General features: G+C 40.1%; 1 protein-coding gene across 8 annotated transcripts in view; it reads left to right on the top strand.

Moving 5' to 3' along the window:
* Nucleotides 1–21,623, top strand: part of greb1l (GREB1 like retinoic acid receptor coactivator) — a 293,936-nt gene that overhangs the window by 189,782 nt on the left and 82,531 nt on the right. For all 8 annotated transcript variants that reach the window (XM_063062702.1, XM_063062729.1, XM_063062718.1 and 5 more), the window contains 6 exons: nucleotides 87–203; nucleotides 5,498–5,635; nucleotides 7,775–7,960; nucleotides 8,929–9,255; nucleotides 13,545–13,673; nucleotides 21,065–21,199. In XM_063062702.1, coding sequence (XP_062918772.1) covers nucleotides 87–203; nucleotides 5,498–5,635; nucleotides 7,775–7,960; nucleotides 8,929–9,255; nucleotides 13,545–13,673; nucleotides 21,065–21,199 — 1,032 coding nt within the window. The remainder of the gene's footprint in view (nucleotides 1–86; nucleotides 204–5,497; nucleotides 5,636–7,774; nucleotides 7,961–8,928; nucleotides 9,256–13,544; nucleotides 13,674–21,064; nucleotides 21,200–21,623) is intronic.

Here is a 21,623-nt window from a genome sequence, read left to right as displayed (position 1 = left end):
GTATGAGTTATGTAATGAAATGTAACTATTTGCTTTCTCAAGGATGCAAAAATTCATCCCTAAATAATACTTCATAATACTTGCAGGCATTATGACAAGCTCTGGGCCACCTAAGAAGCGCCATCGTGGGTGGTCTCCAGGCTCTCCGAATGCTGCTCCCACAGTAGTCCCTGTTCCAGCTGTGAGACCAGTGCCGAGATCTGGTAAGATGTGTCCAAAACCACATTTGCATCTCTTTTAGAGCTGCAGAACTGCTTGGTGTATGACTACTCTAATATCGAGTTTGTCAGGGAGCTCTTATTTCTCATTTAGATTTTGGCCTCGGTGATATTTTCTGAAAACACATTGTAAAGGGGTATATGGTGACATGTACTCCTTTACTGAAGCAAAAAGGAAACCACAGACTTTGGTTCCCACCTCAGACTCAGGCCCTACACCGTTACTCCTATCCCAGGAGGTTATCTGGACGTTCAATCATAGGGTGAAGTTCTGACTATTGCCTTTATTCCCGTAGCTACCTGATTCCACCTTTGCTGACACTGCTGAGCTGCAGTTGAAATCCTTATTTTTGTTATGATGTACTTGACTGTTTCAAAGATTTCCTGGATGATTTCCCATCTTCTGCCCTGACTAAAGTTGTGATCTAAAGCTCTACTTTCCTGCACCAAGTTCTATTCAGTTATCACCTCTTTGCTCAATGACTCCCAAATGAAAAGCTCCTCAATTTTAAGTTCTTCTTTTCAAATTCTTCCATTCCTTTGCCTTACTATTTCTTTGGAGTTATCCATCATCTAACAACACTATTTCATAACGAGTTTCAGGAAGATACTCACAAATTTCTACAGATGTGGAGAACGTTCTAACTGGTTGGATCTCTGGTATGGAGGGGCCACTGCACAGGATCGAAAAAAGTTGTAAACTCAGCCAACTCCATCCTGAAGGATCTCCATCACCCAGGACATGCCTTCTTATTGCTACCCTGGAGAACGAAGAGCAGGAGTCTGAAGACACGCACTCAACATTTCAGGAACAGTGTCTTGCCCATCTGTCGTCAGATTTCTGAATGGACAATGAATCAATGAACACTATTTCAGTATATTGTCCATCTCTTTTCACACTACTTAATTTATTTTTATACACATATAGTTCATAGAACATAGAATAGTACAGCACAGTACAGGCCCTTCGGCCCACAATGTTGTGCTGACCCTCAAACCCTGCCTCCCATATAAGCCCCCACCTTAAATTCCTCCATGTACCTGTTTAGTAGTCTGTCAAACTTCACTAGTGTATCTGCCTCCACCACTGACTCAGGTAGTGCATCCCACACACCAACGACTCTCTGTGTAAAAATCCTTCCTCTAATATCCCCCTTGAACTTCCCACCCCTTACCTTAAAGCCATGTCCTCTTGTATTGAGCAGTGGTGCCCTGGGGAAGAGGCGCTGGCTGTCCACTCTATCTATTCCTCTTATTATCTTGTACACCTCTATCATGCCTCCTCTCATCCTCCTTCTCTCCAAAGAGTAAAGCCCTAGCTCCCTTAATCTCTGATCATAATGCATACTCTCTAAACCAGACAGCATCCTGGTAAATCTCCTCTGTACCCTTTCCAAAGCTTCCACAGCCTTCCTATAGTGAGGCAACCAGAACTGGATACAGTACTCCAAGTGTGGCCTAACCAGAGTTTTGTAGAGCTGCATCATTACATCACGACTCTTAAACTCTATCCCTTGACTTATGAAAGCTAACACCCCATAAGCTTTCTTAACTACCCTATCCACCTGTGAGGCAACTTTCAGGGATCTGTGGACATGTACCACCAGATCCCTCTGCTCCTCCGCTCCTCCACACTACCAAGTATCCTGCCATTTACTTTGTACTCTGCCTTGGAGTTTGTCCTTCCAAAGTGTACCACCTCACACTTCTCTGGGTTGAACTCCATCTGCCACTTCTCAGCCCACTTCTGCATCCTATCAATGTCTCTCTGCAATCTTTGACAATCCTCTACACTATCTACAACACCAGCAACCTTTGTGTCGTCTGCAACCTTGCCAACCCACCCTTCAACCCCCGCATCCAGGTCGTTAATAAAAATAACGAAAAGTAGAGGTCCCAGAACAAATCCTTGTGGGACACCACTAGTCACAATCCTCCAATCTGAATGTAGTCCCTCCACTTCGACCCTCTGCCTTCTGCAGGCAAGCCAATTCTGAATCCACCTGGCCAAACTTCCCTGGATCCCATGCCTTCTGACTTTCTGAATAAGCCTACTGTGTGGAACCTTGTCAAATGCCCTACTAAACTCCATATAGATCACATCCACTGCACTACCCTCATCTATATGCCTGGTCACCTCCTCAAAGAACTCTATCAGGCTTGTTAGACACGATCTGCCCTTCACAAAGCCATGCTGACTGTCCCTGATTAGACCATGATTCTCTAAATGCCCATAGATCCTATCTCTAAGAATCTTTTCCAACAGCTTTCCCACCACAGATGTAAGGCTCACTGGTCTATAATTACCCAGACTATCCCTACTACCTTTTTTGAACGAGGGGACAACATTCGCCTCCCTCCAATCCTCCGGTACCATTCCTGTGGACAACGAGGACATAAAGATCCTAGCCAGCGGCTCAGCAATCTCTTCCCTCGCCTCGTAGAGCAGCCTGGGGAATATTCCGTCAGGCCCTGGGGACTTATCCGTACTAATGTATTTTAACAACTCCAACACTTCCTCTCCCTTAATATCAACATGCTCCAGAACATCAACCTCACTCATATTGTCCTCACCATGATCAAGTTCCCTCTCATTGGTGAATACCGAAGAGAAGTATTCATTGAGGACCTCCCTCATTTCCACAGCCTCCAGGCACATCTTCCCACCTTTATCTCTAATCGGTCCTACCTTCACTCCTGTCATCCTTTTTTTCTTCACATAATTAAATAATGCCTTGGGGTTTTCCTTTACCCTACTCGCCAAGGCCTTCTCATGCCCCCTTCTTGCTCTTCTCAGCCCCTTCTTAAGCTCCTTTCTTGCTTCCCTATATTCCTCAATAGACCCATCTGATCCCTGCTTCCTAAACCTCATGTATGCTGCCTTCTTCCACCTGACTAGATTTTCCACCTCACTTGTCATCCATGGTTCCTTCACCCTACCATTCTCTATCTTCCTCACTGGGACAAATTTATCCCTAACATCCCGCAAGAGATCTCTAAACATCGACCACATGTCCATAGTACATTTCCCTGCAAAAACATCATCCCAATTCACACCCGCAAGCTCTAGCCTTATAGCCTCATAATTTGCCCTTCCACAATTAAAAATTTTCCTGTTCTCTGTGATTCTATCCTTTTCCATGATAATGCTAAAGGCCAGGGAGCGGTGGTCACTATCCCCCAGATGCTCACCCACTGAGAGATCTGTGACCTGACCTGGTTCATTACCTAGTACTAGTTCTAGTATGGCATTCCCCCTAGTCGGCCTGTCCACATACTGTGACAGGAATCCATCCTGTACACACTTAACAAACTCTGCCCCATCTAAACCCTTGGAACTAATCAGGTGCCAATCAATCCAATCTGTACAGGTCCCACCTTCCCCAGAAGAGATCCCAGTGATCCAAAAATCTAAAACCCTGCTCCCTGCACCAACTCCTCAGCCACGCATTCAACTGCCGTCTCCTCCAATTCTTACCATTACTGTCACGTAGCACTGGTAGCAATCCTGAAAACGCCACCCTTGAGGTCCTGTTCTTCACCTTCTGCCTAGTTCCCGAAACTCACACTTCAGGACCTCATCCTTCTTCCTGCCTATGTCATTGGTCCCAACATGTATCACGACTTCTGGTTGTTTTCCTTCTCATACCAGGATGTCGTGCACCCGGTCAGAGACATCCCGGACCCTGGCACCCGGGAGGCAACAAACTATGTGGGTGTCCTTCTCATGTCCATAAAATCTCCTGTCTGCTCCCCTGACTATAGAATCTCCAATGACAACACTCTCCTCTTCTCCGTCCCACGCTTCTGCACCACAGGGTCAGACTCAGTGCTGGAGGCCCTGCCACCGTGGCTCACACCTGGTCGGTTGTCCCCGCCAACAGTATCCAGGATGGTAAACTTATTATTCAGGGGAATGGCTACAGGGGTGCTCCGCACTACCTGTCTGCTCACCTTCGCTTTCCCCCCTCTGACTGTCACCCAACGACCTGCTTCCGACAGCCTAGGTGTGACTACCTCCCTATAGCTCTCATCTATGACTGCCTCATTTTCCCTTATGAGTCGAAGGTCATCCAGGTGCTGCTCCAGATTCCTTACATGGTCTTCCAGATCGCCCAGCCGTATGCACTTCTGGCAGATGTGACTCTGTGGGAGTGGGGCATTCCCCCTCGACTGCCACATCTCACATGAGAGGCACATCACCGTCTCAGGAGACATTGTAAAGACTAACTGCGAGCAAGCTTGTCCGCCTCTTCTTGTCAAAGCCTCTCGAGGCAAAGCTTCAAAGCTCCACTCCTTCACTGGCCACGTTCCACAGGCCAGTGTAATTTATAATAATTATAATTATAATTATATTGTAATTTATAGTATTTTTATTATTATGTACTGCAGGCTCAAACCAATTTATTTCACAAGGTATACCATTGATATTAAACCTGATTCTAATTCTGACTCTACATGATATCTATGCTTCTACATTTCTAGCCTCCACAATTATATTGCTCCATCACTGATAACCATGCTGTCAGTTGCCCAGATCCTAGCCTGTCCTTAAATTTATCTGACTTTTTAGTACCTCCTTCTTCTTAAAATTTGCATTTTTGGTCAAGCTTTTGTTCATTTGCCCACCTATATGTTGCTGTATTAAATTTCCTTTCTAGACAGTCTTGTGATGCGGATGCTGAAATCTGGAGAAATCTACTGGAGGAACTTTGTGTTTCATGCAGCATCTGTAGTGGGGGAGTGAGGGGAAGGAGTTGTCTATGTTTTGGGTTGAAACCTTGCATCAGTATTGCAAGTGATCTTTTCTGATGTAACAATTATTATGACTCCATTGGAAATTAATGCGAATTGCTTGTTAAGCACTGTTTAAGTAGTTTTAATAAGGTAAAATTATATTGACTCGATTATATTGTTTGGGTAATTTTCTGAGTTCTTAATAGTGGAAGGAGAATTCTCTTTTAAAAACTAAGGCTTCCTTCACACACTCTTGATGAATTGTAGTGTTGAAGTCTTACATTCCCAGACCCACACCGACACTGCTGCAAATTCCTCAAGGTTCCCAGAAACTTCCTTTTCATTTCACCTCCCAGCTTTACAGTTTTAACGGTGTTTATCATATTAATAGGAATTTAAAGATTTGATAAATCAATTTGTTAATTTTAGTACCAGAAAACGCAGATACTAGTTTAGGAATTGCTGTTTAAGAATTTCATTTTAACATAGTAGTTTTAAGGAAAACTGAGAATATTGTGCTTGTGCACCATTTGTCTCTGTAGATGCTGCACTACCTGTGCCTGTTACTCAGTCCATGCCATCTGGAGTTTTGCAGCCGCAACCAATCCCCGCAGGGGAAACTGTAATCATCCCTGAAAACTTATTGAATAATTCTGGAGTGAGACCTGTTATTCTGATAGGTACGTACTACCTATATTCATTTACCTTCCTTGATTTAGAGATTATAACAACTCCATTAGAAATTAATATAAATTGCTTGTTAAGAGTTGAGTTGAGAGTTAAGGGGCAAAAGTTTAGGGGTAACATGAGGGGGAACTTTTTTACTCAGAGAGTGATAGCTGTGTGGAACGAGTTTCCAGCAGAAGTGGTTGAGGCAGGTTCTACGTTGTCGTTTAAAATTAAATTGGATAGATATATGGACAGGAAAGGAATGGAGGGTTATGGGCTGAGTACAGGTCGGTGGGACTATGTGAGAGTAAGAGTTTGGCATGGACTAGAAGGGCCGAGATGGCCTTTTTCCGTGCTGTAATTGTTATATGGTTATATGGTTTAACCAATTTTAATAAGGTAAAATTATATTGACTCCATTATGTGTTGGAATGACTTTCTGAGTTCTTAACAGCAGTCTGGGCATGTCTGCCAAATAAAGAAACTGGAAACTGTGGACCTAAAATCGATTTCTGCACTCATCCATTTGTACTGGGTGAGGAGCTTACTGAATGAAGATCACAGATCTTTTTAAAATATTGAAAAACAATGTTCAGTCATAGTACAATAAATAATTGAAAATGTATCTCTTCTGTTTATAAACATTATCCCATATATGATTTCCGCATGTTTCTTTTTGTGTGTGTGCTCTTGTTTATCTGACATTAGCCTTTAATGTGTTTGGATTAAGTTGCTCACTCCCTCTTTGTAAAACAGTGAACATGGTAGGATTGTCCAAGAAAAACTATTATTTTGATCTATTACTATGGTGAATATTTATTGGTTACATGAAGAAGGTTAAGTCATAATGTAGGGACAGTTCATTCCTCTTTGTTTTTTTTGTACTTAACAATCTGGAACTAATTAATTTGTGGTCTTAAATTTGTCTTTGTCTTGATGTGAGTTTTTGTTTTGCAAGCCAAGGTGAGTGACAGTGTCCAGCTCATATAGAAGATGTTCTCGCTATTACACTATCCCCTCCTGACCAACCTTTAGATTGTATATATCTAGATTTTGGGTAGCAGAAGTTGCTCTGCGTTTTGTAAGTAACCTGCTGATAGGACCTGCAGCATAATATTTATCCAAGTGCGTACAGAGGGTGGACCTGAAGCCAAACTCTTTTGCCATTTAGGCATCTGTTTGAAATCAAGGGTGGAGATTTTAATTCATTTCCAAGACATTAAAATTAACTTTATTTTCTACCTCAACACCTTTACCAACTAGTTAGTTATACCTGTTTAACTTTTGAGTAGAATGCCCATTGTTAAGTATTTCCTGATTTGGATTGTTATTTTATTTCTAATTTCTAGATACCATTGCTTAATTGCAAGTTCCACAGCTGTTGTTGATCACTTGTTATTGCATGGTTAAGCAATTAGCTTTTGTCATCAAGTCAGCCATTATATAACTGCTTGTATATTCATTAATTATATAATCGCTTGTTAGAATTTGAAGGAATTTCAATCAATATTTGGATCTGTCTTTCGTAAGAACACCGAGTAGTACTGTAATTTTATACCGGCTCCTCGTGTACTGCAACACATTGGTGAATAATAAAACCATTTTCTACTATAGCTACGTCAGGATTGGAGTTATCTATCTGTCTAGTTTAAGAAAATGGAGAAAACAATTGAGTGAGGGTGGAATATCCACGATTAAAGTAAAGGCTTAACCCATCACCTTTCATGTCTGTATTTTAAGATCCTTATTTTATTATTATTTAAGAAATGATCGTTTGTTTAATTGTTAATAGTTTTGGAATATTTTTAGTGTTTCTGAAACAATGGTCGTGTCTTGAAAACATTTACATCTGACATGTGGCCCAGACAGATCTCATCAGATCTGCATTTTCATGGGGGAAAGTTGGGGGTAGGCAGTGTGGTCAATAGGTGGGGCTTCTCCTGTTCCCCCCCCCCCACATGTTAGAATTACATGCTGGAGGCTCTACCATGTGTCAGAGGTTCACTGTGAAGGTTGGAGCAGCTATTTTTCAGCAAATTGACCTCAGGCCATCATCACCAAGTAAGTATCAAAGACATATCCCAATGCAGACAAAATAAAATTTATCTTGAAAATTAATGAGAGACTAAACTATCTTCTTCCTTTTGCAGGTTATGGTGCTTTACCATATTTTTATGGCAATGTTGGCGATATTGTAGTAAGCCCTCTACTTGTGAATTGTTACAAGTTTCCACAGCTGACTTCAACTGAACTAGCACAGCTGGGTGTTTCCAACAGCCAGATCCTAACTGTGGAAAATATGATTCTCTTAACAATACAATATTTGATTCAGCTGGGTAAGATTAAACAGTTAACTAGAAATATTTCACTAATTCAGTTAATTCTCCTATAGAGTCATAGCACAGAATTTATAGCACAAACAGGCACTTTGGCCCATCTTGTTCCTGCCAGCCATGATGTCCATCTGACTTATTCTCATTTGCCTGTGTTTGGCTCATATTTCTCGAAACCTTTTCTTTTCAAGTACTTGTCTAATGCTATACTTGCTGTGAGTTCTGAAAGGATTTACTGCTAGAATGCTAGTGTTGATTGCCAGACCTGCAATCTGTACAGCCAATGAACTTGCATCCATTGAATTCTTTCTGTGGATTTATAGCAAGAGAAACAATTGAGAGGACATCTAGGCCATGTGTCACTAGTAAACTGCATATCACTATCCTGTTCCCTTGACTGGTATTGGAAAGCAACATGCCTCAAACACTTTCCATATTAAGCCTTCATGATTTTACATGTTTGAAATGAAATCCCAGTGGCATAGTGTTTCAAGTGAAGTTGCTGTAAGGCTGCAGCATGAACTGCTGTGAGCAGTTTCCAGCGTCACTGTTTTAATAGTGTGGGATTTTTGAGGAAGAGATTTGTCAAAACAGATAATCCCTCTCTATCCATGTATTTTACTAGCAAAGTTCTAAATGTATCCCTGAAAGCCCAGTGTTGGTGACTGTACCTGGGTCGACATGACCTACCACTCTGAGAGGATTCCGGGCAAGACTCCAAATAAATAAAAGTCTCAGTCAGCTCTGTAGACCTTGCCCATGATATAATTTCCTGGAACCAGCAGGAATAAATGGTATTTGTAGTTTTCGGGATTTGTGGCTGTTTCCTGGAAATTAAATGCTTCAAAAGTTATGGGTTTACTGCATTTTAGGAGTTAATCTATGTTTGTTTTTAATAATTGTTGGGTTATTTGTTTTTTTTCTATGCATATTTCAGACTTAAGTGATTGTGGTAAGTTTGGTTATTTCAGGTCCAGACCAAATGCCTCTCAGGGAAGAGTTTGAACAGATTATGCTGAAGGCTATACAGGACTCAAGCCTCAAAGACAGATCCCTACAACTTGGAGGCCCTTCTTCCACTGTGTCGCCAGGACAGCTGCCCTGGCTTGCACGACTTGCTGCCAGTGTCTCAAGAGATCTAGTGCAAGTTGTTTTCTCTCAGAATTCTCTGGCTGAAGGCATCTCAGAAACCTTAAGAACATTTGGTGATGTACATCTTCAACAGAAAGTACCTAACTATGTGGTAGTCATTTGTACTTCAAAGATAAGAGGCAATGAATTTTGTGTAGTGGTTTTAGGTAAGTCACATTTTAATCTGTTCAAGACTAACCTGTTAACAAAACATAAATTCAAACTGTGTGATAACACTGATAAATAGTTTTTTTCATTTAAAGTAATACCTTAGGGTTACAGAGTTATGATTAATATGTTAGTTTTCCAAATTTTTAGAAAATTAAGTATTTTCCAAATATTTGATTTGCCCTTTACAGGACATTTGACTGAATCAATAGTTTATTTAATAGAAGGTTTTGTTGCATGTCACAAAAATACCTGTAGTTATTTTGTGTCATTCAAATCCTAGTTAATCATTTGACAGATTTTGGCTGTACAGTACACAGTGGATTCAATGCAAGAATGTGTAGAGGATAATCACAATATTTCTCTGAGCCTGTGAAAGATTAGATTATGAGAACACTCAGTCCTCTTTTATTGTCATTTAGAAATGCATACATGCATTAAGAAATGATACAATGTTCCTCCCGAGTGCTAACACAGAAAACAGGACAAACCAAACACTGATACTGACAGAACCACATAATTATAACATATAGTTACAGCAGTGCAAAGCAATACCATAATTTGATGACGAGCAGACCCTGGGCATGGTAAAAAAAGTCTCAAGTCCGGATCGACTCCCGAGTCCCCGATAGCAGGCGGCAAAAGGGAGAAACTCCCTGCCATAAACCTCCAAGGCACCGACAACTGCCGATGCCTTGGAAGCAGCCGGCCACAGCCGACACTGAGTCCATCCATCCGAAAACTTCGAGCCTCCGACCAGCCCCTCCAATACAGCCTCCCGAGTGCCATCCTCTGCCGAGTGCCTTCGACCTAGCCCTGGCCGCCGAAAGAAGCAAAGCCGAGGATTCGGGGCCTTCTGCTCCGGAGATTCCGGTTACCACACAGTAGCAGCGGCAGCGAAGCGGGCATTTCAGAAGTTTCTCCAGATGTTCCTCCGTACTCTCACGTCTGTCTTCATCAAATTTGGATTGTGCATTGTCCCCTACTTGACAGATAACAGATATCATTCACCGGAGAGGCGAGCGTGCTGTGTTGCACCGCCATCTTCTCCTCCTCCCTTCCACCCTTGCCTGTGGAACATACAGCTGACTTTCCTGACTTAGTTGGTCCTATAGTAGAGTTAACCACTTGGAGGGGAGAATCAGGTTGAATTGCACGTCTAAGAGTTAAATCATGCTCCTGGCTAGTGCAATGAAGACGCTCTGTCAAAGTGGCAAAAACTTCTTGGGAAAAATCGCCACTTTCCTATAATCATCTCAATTTTTGAAGAGTTTCCAGTGATCATGCAGATGTTGTAGGCTTTACAAATAGAGAACATTGAACAGTACAGCAGAGTATGGGCCCTTCAGCCCATGATGTGGTGCCATCCAATGCAAGTCTCTGGCATGTCTCAGTGTAACATTCACTGCAGCTGTTTGCATGCCCCGTGAGCAGGGTGGGGGGGAGGCAGAAGCACTTTTTCTTGTTTTATCAAGATGCAGTGCAGGATATCTGACCCATTCCTTTCTGCTGTTGTACCCACTTCTTGGCCCTACTGATAAAATATTCCCCATTCATCTGACCTGGAGCAGTGGTTATTCTATAGCGCTCTTCGTCCAATACTTCCTGTGCAGTTCTCCATCAGTCATTCCCCTGAGATACATAGATAGATAGATATACTTTATTAATCCCGAGGGAAATTTGGTTTCGTTACAGCTACACCAACCAAGAATAGAGCATAAATATAGCAATACAAAACCCCCAACAGTCAAACAACAAAATGCAAACTATGCCAGATGGAAAATAAGTCCAGAACCAGTCTATTGGCTCAGGGTGTCTGACCCTCCACGGGAGGAGCTGCACGTTCGATGGCCACAGGCAGGAACGACCTCCCGTGCTGCCAACTGTTGTATCACGGTGGAATGTGGCCGAAGTCCAACAGTAAAAAGTTCAATATCCAGTCTGCAAACATGTTCCTCGATCGTAATATGCCCCGGATTGCACCATCCGTTGTTAACCAGATCAGTAAGCACCCCACTCCTTTACACTTACCGCTCTTAGTGCACTTCTGGTCAGGCGGAACGGTATTACCCACCAAACTCCTCTTCTGCAGAAGTCTCTGTTGTCTCGACCCAGTCCTCCTTCCTCGGCTTTGTGATCCCCCTCTGCATCCTCTGTGTGTTTTCCTCCGGATTTCAGCAGGGGTGTCTGCCGCTCTGCTCGCTAAACCGGCCGGCATTTGCTGGTCCGTGGAATACACAATGCGACCTTGCTTCTGTCCCGTGTGTCGGGATGTAACCATTTCCAGTGCTAAAGAAAACCCAAATAAAACTCTCTCTCTACCAGCATGTTAAAGAGGGTGCAGCTTCGGCGTGTTACCGTGAGAAAAAAAAATACAAAAAATAACTTGGATTAAAAAGTAAGAAGAAAGTAAGAATAGATCGGAACGGCTGTACCAGGCTGCATGCACGACCAGCGCATGCGCACTACTATGGAGCATGGTGCTCTCTCTTCACTGGTACTTGTGTCTTAATTTCCCAGTAGTTCTTTTCAAACCAGCAGAATTTAAACTCAGCCATGTTAAAATATGCAACTTATGATTTGATGTATCAGCTATAAACCATGATCTGCCAGTATCACTTTATGGGGATGAAGCATAGTGAACACAGATCAGGGATATGGCTGTTCTACTGCTACCATAATTGTCCAAACCACCTATGACAAAATGGAAATTCATAGCAACAACAGTATTGCATAAATTATCACACAGTTTTCGATCTAGCTGGGAAATGATAATAAACCACAAGTGATTTCCTTTCAATCGAGATCATTTTCAATATCAAGTTAGAATGGATAAAGATGTCTTCATCAGGAATTTCTCAGGGGTTCTAATGAGGGACTGATGGACCCACTTTGGGTTTGGGCCCAGTTGTAGGAAGTGTCTACTGTTTCAGTGAATCTCTGAGCTGCCTTGTAAGTGAAGAATCTCTATATACCTTGTAAGGCAAATTGTAAAGGGCCTCTTTCTATTAATTACACATAGTGTGTTATGTTTTGTAACTTTAAAACATAAAACTAATTAAATGAAAACACAAAGCTGGGCGAAGAACTTGTGTACATTCTTAGTTTTGCTTTTTAAGTGAAGCTCGTACATACGACTTGGCGGCGTAATGATAAAACCATAGAACCATAGAACATTACAGCACAGAAACAGGCCTTTTGGCCCTTCTTGGCTGTACCGAACCATTTTTCTGCCTAGTCCCACTGACCTGCACCTGGACCATATCCTTCCATACACCTCTCATCCATGTACCTGTCCAAGTTGTTCTTCAATGTTGAAAGTGAGCCCGCATTCACCACTTCATCTGGCCGCTCATTCCACACTCCCACCACTCTCTGTGTGAAGAAGCCCTCCCTAATGTTCCCTTTAAACTTTTCCCCCCTCACCCTTAATCCATGTCCTCTGGTTTTTTTTTTCTCCCCTAGCCTCAGTGGAAAAAGCCTGCTTGCATTCACTCTATCTATACCCATCATAATTTTATATACCCATTTACGTACATGTAACCTGCAACGTATTATGTAAACAACAAATAATGCTTAATCAAACAATATATTTACAATATTACTCAAGTAACACTGAAATATTAAATACACAACATAGAGCAATGTCATTGTGCATTCGCAGTGATCTTGATTTATCTTCATTGAAAGTTCAAAGTAAATTTATTGTCAAAGTCCATATATGTCACCATATATAATCTTGAGATTCACTTTCTTGTGGGCTTACTTAATAAACCCAATAACCATAATGGAATCAATGAAAGACCACACCAACAGTACGAACCGCCAGCGTGCAAAAGATAACAAACTGTGCAAGTATTAAAGAAGAGAAAAGAAATAATAATAAATAAGCAATAAATATCCAGAACATGAGATGAAGAGTCTTTGAAAGTGAGTTCATAAGGCTATGAGATCAGTTCAGTGATGGGGCAAATGAAATTGAGTGAAGTTCTACTTCAAGAGCCTGTTGTGCTCAGTAACTTCTCCAAGTTACTATTCTATCTCACAGATAATATCAGATGAATATAAACACTCGGCTAAAATACAAATCAGTTTATAAATAATTAAATTCTATAAGCCAGATGTCCAAAACTACTTCTGTCTCATCTTGTAGTTGAAAATCTCAGGCAGTACTGAACTGAAAGTTATAATGGTAAAAATTCAGTTGCACATTTTACAGTATTACTAATTTCAGCTGCAACCTATTGTGTGCTTTATGATAACAATGAAAAAAATTTTTTTTCTTCAGGTCACTATCAATCCAGAGTGTTAGCAGAGAGTATGCTCACCACAACTGAGTTTCTGAAGGAAATCAGCTATGAGTTGATTACAGGAAAAGTCAATATTTTGGCATCCCATTTTAAAACCTTGCCCTTTGGTAAGTGTTTCAATCAGATATATCTTGGGAACATTTTTCTACTGAAAACAGCTGGTAATGGTTCTTCATATTGAGAAGAAGTAATGAATTGTTTAAGTAAAGTTTGAGTAACTTCTGCCAAATTTTTCTCAGTTATTATCCAAGCATTCAATCATTTCTTTGGGATAGAATTCTGGATTTTTCAGAGCCTGTGAAGGTGAATAAACCACGTAAGCCTGTGCATTAAAAGTGCAGTCCTACGCATTTTCTAGAAGGAGGTATATGCTTGAGATATATGATATATATAATCCTTTACATAGATATTGCTTGAGTATCTGCAGAATCTCTTTTATGATCTCTCTATAATGTGCTAGTGCTAGTTCTTGTGTATTGCTGTATACAATACTTAATTTGTATCTCTCTTGCTGGAACAAGAGGAGTAAAAGAGCCTATTCTGCAGGGTATTTCTCAGACAGTAAGCCATTAGCTTGAAGACCAGACAAGCTGAGCTGTGGAAGACTTAGAAATATGCAAATTACTGGCAAAACATATTAAGAAGTTCAAGGTGCTATTTGAGTTAACTGGCTGCAAATAGAAATTCTGTGCCAACTATAGAATGTATTGTTGTTTTGTAACTCCAAAACATTAAATTATTTCAAAAGAAAACAAGAGAGTGGGGAATGTGGGTCTAACTTTGCGGTTTACTCTAAGTAAGCAGCGGACATATCACATGATAGCATCATGATGTATATAATTCATGGTGTTATGCGTATACCTCGTAATGAATTATTTAAACAAACAAAAATGCTTAATCAACCAATATACTGTTTATATAAGATTACTCAAACATGACTTAAATATGAAATACACAACACTTCTCCCTGCTTAGCTATGAACTCCAACTCAATAGAGAATGCATCAACTATATACACAGATTACTATACAATGCAACTATTATATACAGTCATCTACAGCATAGTAAACTTTGAATTGTTCCATTCAGGCCTAAAGATTTAATCACTGTGGAAGCTTTCTTACTCTTGTAGGATAACGTCTTTCTTGACAAGGGGAATCACTCTGCTTGGCAGGTGAGACTTGTGTCTGGGAAAACAATCTCAGGTTCTGCGTTTTCCCCTATGGTGGTTGTAGGACTTGACCCTGAGACCACAGGAAGTGGTTCTGACAGTGGTCGCCACCTTTCTTCGTCTTCCTTTTTCTTCTTCCAGTTTGTGCATCCTGATCTTGGGAAGGTGCATTTCGTTCTCTGGAGTATTCTCTTATTAATCCTTCTATTGCTCCTTTTACAATCTGATCTTGCCTGTTGGTTTCCTCATCCACGACATCATCTGATGAATCCTCTGTTTTGTAATTTCATTGACTCCTTTCATTTTAGCCTTTCATTCATCGAGCTGGCTGTGGTCTTTGCATCTACTTTTACAAGCAGCTTCTTGTCTCCTACTTGGAAGTTCATTCCATAACCTTAACGCATGCAGAGTAGATTCTGGTTCTTTACACTCACAAAAGCAGAGTGCTTGCAACTTTCCTGAAGCTCCATGAACTCTCTCCCAGCTTTAAACCATGCCACATTTTGCAAGTAACTGCCTAATTGACATATCAGAACCTTTCTCAGATAATGTCTGACCAGTGCTTTCATCACTTTCCTGCTTCCTCTGAGCAGCATGGTCCTTCCTTGATCCAATATGGTTTCCAACCAGAGGCACAGAGATTGACACTCTGTTGGGCAATGGTTCATGGTGTTTGGCATGGTTAGAGTTATGGCATCATCTAGTACCTTTCTTAATTCACCTTCGGTAGACCTTTTGAGTGGGATATCTGCAGGCTTCAATTTGGCATCATTGAAGTGCCATTCAAACTCATTTTGTGGAATGACTGAAACATCCAAAGCAGTGTCCAGTTCCATTTTACACACAATTTTGGTGCAGGCCATATTGCTGGTCAATTGGTAGTTTTCACATTGTAAATCTCAAGGCTACACGGTCCTGAGTCACTCTCATCATTATCAAGTTTTTCATCAACACTGTGTTGTTTAATGCTCTTTTTGAAACTGCAACTTAACTTCTAACTTCTCTGGGCAGTCCATGTATTTTTACTTGCCTGGCATGCTCTTTGTATGTGTCCTACTTTGTTTCTTCTTCTGCAAGTTTCGCCTTTAAATCTGCATTGATCTGGTGTGTGTAAGCCCCTGCCACAACAGTCACACATTTTGTTCAGCCAGGCTGATTTCTATTTAGATGTTGCAATTTTGAGCGTTCACTTTTATTCCTGATTATAACTCAGTTATGTCTCTGCCTGCTGTTTCCATTGATACAGCGAGCTCAACTGCTCTTTTAAATGTAAGTTGTGCTTCAGTGAGGAGCTGTTTGTTTGCTTTATTGTAAGATTCCACAAACTAATTAATCTCTTAAGTGCATCATTAAGGCCATTACCGAACTGACAGTGCTTGGACAATCGCTTCAATTCAGCCACATATGCTGAAATGGGCTCCCCTTCCTTTTGAGTCTGCTTATGAAACCTGAAGCATTCTGCAAGCAACAATGACTTCAGTTCTAAATGTTCCTCCACTACTTTTAACATATCAGCAAAGCTCTTTTCCGCTGGTTTGGTTGGAACAGTCAAACTTCGAAGCAAACTGTATGCCTTTAAACCCAAATGCACATAGCAAATTGGTACTTGTTTCTCATTGGCTATTTCATTTGCTTCAAAATACTGTTCAATTCGCTTAGTATATAAAATTCAGTTATCTGTTACGTGTTGTAACATGTCTGTCTTTCCAATGTAGCCACCCACTTCTGCTCTTTTTTATGATTGTTATCACCCAGTACTCACTCTTTATGAATCCATGAATTCTTCCATTTTCTGACTTTTAAAAAAAACAACTTGATCATGTCTTACCTTGCTTCCCTTCCGAAGAACATGTGCGGCACTGCTTTTTTAAAAATTCAGCAGTCTCTACACCTGCTACACTATTATTACTCACTGTTCCTCGCAGTGTTTAGTTCAAACATCTTGCTGCACTTCAAAACAAGCCAAAACAAGCAGGTTTCGGGTGCATTTCAAAAAAATATTCGTCACATTTTTGTAACTTCAAAATGTTTAACTAATTCAAAGGAAATCAAGAGAACCAGGAATGTTACTCTAACCGTGTTTACCTCTAAGTGATGCACACACATATCGCATGGTAGCATTATGACATAAGCAATTCATATATTTATGCATGTAACATTATGAATTATTTAAATGAACTAGAATAATAAACCAACATATATACAAAATTACTCAAATATTACTTAAATATTAAATATGCAATATGTATAATTAAAGTTTGGTTAGGTTTTTAAACTTTTAATACTGGTATGGAAATGCAAATACTTGTTTTGGTAAGATTTTGCTTTATCTTTTTACAAATGCATGTTTGCTCAAGAATCTTCTCCAGAAATGAGAGTCACAGTTAAACAAATATATTTTAAAACTTTGATTAATGCTTTACTTTGAGGTAGTATCACATTAATTTGTGACTGCTTCCCAATCTTTTTTAAAAGGTGGGAATAATATTCTTTGTTTTTATCCAATTTGAACTGGACAAGAAGTTGAGAAGGAGTGGCAGTTTTATGATTCTTGCAATATTGGATTCTGGAAGAACAAAGAAGACCCTTTGAAGATATAACTTTAATGATTTATTATCTTTGTTGCACTCTTTCTATCCTTGCCCTGACTGGACATTTGTTTTATGGAGCCCTCTCTCTGCCTTGTCTTTAATATGAGAGGAAGATGGGAACAATTCTCATAATGTGATCATATAGGCTTGAAAATATCCTGGCTGTCAGCAGTCAACCAGTTATACAAGGCATTCATGGAAATTTGCCAAGAGTTTAATTCATGATAACACTCATATGTAGGAGCAAATAAGATATGCTAAACTTGCTTGTTTTGGCTGAACACAACTTGCTCTGGTCTGATCAGATTTGGCAAGAATATTTTGGACTGAGACTTCAAATGGTAACTGACTCTATGCTGATTATAAAGTAATTTTTAAAATTCACTTATGGTGTGCAGTACAAAACCTAGGAATGAAGTATTTGTTGTGGGGATGGCAACAGATCATGAAGGGCAATCACTTGACTATTCGGGATGTTTTTTAAAAAAATCATCGGGATGAAATCATCGGGATATCTCTTCGGGATGTTTTTTTAAAAAATCATCCCGAAGAGATAGAAACTGAAAGACTGTATCAAATTGGCACCTTGCTGTCATACTAAATAGATTTAGTTGTATACTTCTGAAAACTGTGCCCATTACCTGATAAATGCATGTCTAGGCAATGGCCAAGTCAATGTTACGGTGGTTTTCTGTAGTTGTTGATATGCATTAATGGCAAAGCTGTTCTGGAAACTGTGATGACGCGATAATATGATTATGAAGACACGTAGTCCTCTTTTATTGTCAATTAGTAATGCATGCATTAAGAAATGATACATTATTTCCTCTGGTGTGATATCACAAAACACAGGACAAACCAGGACTGAAAAAACTGACAAAGCCACATAATTATAACATATAGTTACAAACAAAGTAACAATACCATAACTTGATGAAGAAGTCCGTGAGCACAGTAAAGTTCAAAGTTTCTCAAATGTCCCACATCTCATGCAGATGGGAGAAGGAAGAAAAAAATATCCCTGCCATGCCGTCCACAATCCGACTCTGAGTCATCCGAAAACTTCGAGCTCTGATCAGCTCTCCAACACCGAGTACTGAGCGCCATCACTCTCCGAACGATTCAACCTCCTTCTCGGTCGCCAAAAGCAGGCAAGGCCAGGGATTTTGAAGCCTACCCTGCGAAAGATTCCTGACCACACACTAACGACAGCAGCGAACGGACGTTTGAGAAATTTCTCCAGATGTTCCTCTGTGCTTTCACGTCCATTCTCCATCAAACCAGAGTTGTCCACGGCCCCTATTTAACAAATACGATATCATTTTTCACCGGAGAGCTGCGCACACACAGGCGCGTCGCCATCTTCTCCTCCCTCCTTGTTAATAGCCCTCGTTAAGTTTATGAAGATTAGAATGAAGGTGATGAAGGAAACTTTTTCTTTGACAAAATAATATACTTGACACGCAGAATGTGTAGGCAGGCTACAGGTTGCCTTCAGTGGCAGTTGTAACTTGAATTTTTTTTAGGGTAAATTTGCCCCTTTCCCAAAACATCCTTTAAAAATGATCAAAATAACAGCATAGGAATTTTCTTTGAATTTATTTCTCAGCATCTGATGCAGGGGTTCCTAACCTGGGGCCCACGGACCCCTTACTTAACGGTATTGTTCCGTGGCATAAAAAAGGTTGGGAACCCCTGATATGAGGCAAGGAGGATGAAGCTGAATTTCCTGCTGGTGTTTAACAATGAGTTTCTTTAACCTTCTCTCGTGGATTTAATGGCACAGTCCCATTTGAGAACTATATTCATTTGTGCCAATGTTCTATTGATAGAATCTATACAAAAGATTTCCATGTTGTTTAACTCTGGCAGTATATTGCTCAGGGTTCCTAAAAGATTGAGAGTGAGCTGTCATTTTTGCTTCATTGGCATGATCAAAATGCAGCAGGATTTAGATGGGGAGCTTTTTTTTAAATCCGTACCAATGAAATTCTTTCTTTAATGGTTTAATATGTTTTGAAAATTATACCTAAAATCATATTAAGATTCTCCTTAAAAAATATATTGGAATATTCTTGGTTTGTTTACTTTTCCAATGTTTCAGTTCAATATCTCATGGCAATATTCTAAGGGAATGCAGAATAGTTTTCCTCTGGCATATCTCTGGGGTTCAGAACTGGAAAAATAACCTGATAATCCTTCCACCAGCTATTGCGCTTGTGCTGTCTTTCCAATGATTTCTAATTGGTCATCTTTGGTAATATGCCCAAATATTGATAGGGAAATTACTCATATTCCCTTGCAAGATAGAAGGAGCCTATTTGTTCATTAAATAATACCAACTGGTGGAGCATTCCATCAATTCTGTTCCCCAACTTACTTCCCTGAAACCTATTTCCTCTCACATGCCCATTGACAACTTCACACCCAACCCATTCCCCATGCTCCCGCCGTGCACCTACAATAGGGTTAATTTATAGGGACAAATTATCATGTGTGTCAAGTTATCATGTGTTAGGTGTACATAACACATAACGCATGGACAGAGTGGATATGGCAAAATTGTTTCCCATGGTGGGGGAGCTAGTACGAGAGGGCATGATTTAAGGATTGAAGGGCACCCATTCAGAACAGATACGAAGAAAATTTTTTATCCAGAGGGTGGTGAATTTGTGGAATTTGTTGCCAGGGGCATCAGTGGAGGCCAAGTCATTGGGTGTATTTAAGGCAGAGATTGATAGATATCTGAGTAGCCAGGGTATCAAAGGTTATGGTGAGAAGGCGGGGGAGTGGGACTAAATGGGAGAACGGATCAGCTCATGATAAAATGGCGGAGCAGACTCAATGGGCCGAATGGCCGACTTCTACTCCTTTGTCTTATGGTGTACTACTGTGCTTTACACCCAAGTCTGGAGAAATGTCGCTATGTACATTACATACATGTATATAGTTAAATGACAATAAACGACTTGACTTGAGCAGCCTGAAGTTACTGGAATATGAGAGAAGATCTGGAACACCACACTGTAACAGTGTGAACTTGCAATATGTGCAGTCTCTGTTTAGCACTTTAGGCCAAGCTGAAACCTGGCCACTGGAGTTGTGCAACAGCACCAGCCACCATACCACAATGCCATCCTATCATGATTTTCAAATAGTAGGATCAGATTGTACAACTTGTACATGTCAGATGATAAATATGTAAACAGTCTTTGCCATAGCGATGCAGAATTGGTGAGTTGATGTTATAAATCCCCAAAGCACTTGGATTAATCCAAGTCTTGTCCAGGAGTAACAATACCACAGAATAATGTGGAAGTGAAATTCTACTCTGCTTGAGGGAGATTATTAAGATCTTCTTGACTCTGGGGACACTAAGAGGCTCAAGTTGGAGATATGAGGCTTGCAAAATTCTGTCACAATAAAGTGGAATAATTTAAGCCTGGGATCTCAGTCAGTCACTGTGGGAATAGTATTGGGACATTAAGTTTATTGAATAATTTTCAACAGCAAGAAAGTGCCTTTTATTCATAAAGTTAGAAATAATTTGTCAAATATAAATAATTTAACCAGAAAATCTTTATTCATTCATCTATATTTATAATGTGGTCTAGATGGTACTGGGTATACTTTGAAGCTTTAGTACTTGTATTGTTTGTACTAACACTTTTCCAATATGTTTTCCTGTTTTTCTTTATACTTTCTCTCTTAATGAAATGAGCTCTGTCTTTCTCAGGAGATAATTTAGACAAATTCCTGGATAAATTTCAGCAAAATAGAAACAATAATGTTGCTATTCCATTCAATGGAAATGTTTCTGAATATATTCCGTCTGATGAGGCTGCAGCAGTGACATCAAAGCAAGCTGTTGGTAAGGCATCGAAATCTGTGGTTATTGGTAGATTCTTATTGCATGGTGGTATATAGTATTCACTTAAAGACTTTGGCTATAGCTCATAAGTGCTCTTCATTAGTTGAATGAGTTATAACTATTGCTATACAGTTATAACTATTTACAACGTGGAGTTTACCAAAGAAGGGATCAGTTTGGCATTATCACGAACAACTGTTAAGTTTTTTTTTGTTGAAAATTCTTTTGCTGTTAATCTTCAGAAAATTTAATAGTTTGGATTATTTGATTACAAAAATATAAATGCTTATTATTATCATTTATATATGAAGAATACATGTAATGAGCATTTAATATACAACAGTCCCCAGATACATGCATGTAGTTTATTGCACAGCCTTACTACATGGGCAGTTTGCTACAGTATTTTCAAAATTCTAATGTC

The sequence above is a fragment of the Mobula hypostoma genome, chromosome 1 (assembly GCF_963921235.1).
Source record: "Mobula hypostoma chromosome 1, sMobHyp1.1, whole genome shotgun sequence".
NCBI lineage: Eukaryota > Metazoa > Chordata > Chondrichthyes > Myliobatiformes > Myliobatidae > Mobula > Mobula hypostoma.
Note: the sequence above shows the minus strand (reverse complement) of the source record. Positions and strands in the feature narration are given on the sequence as shown.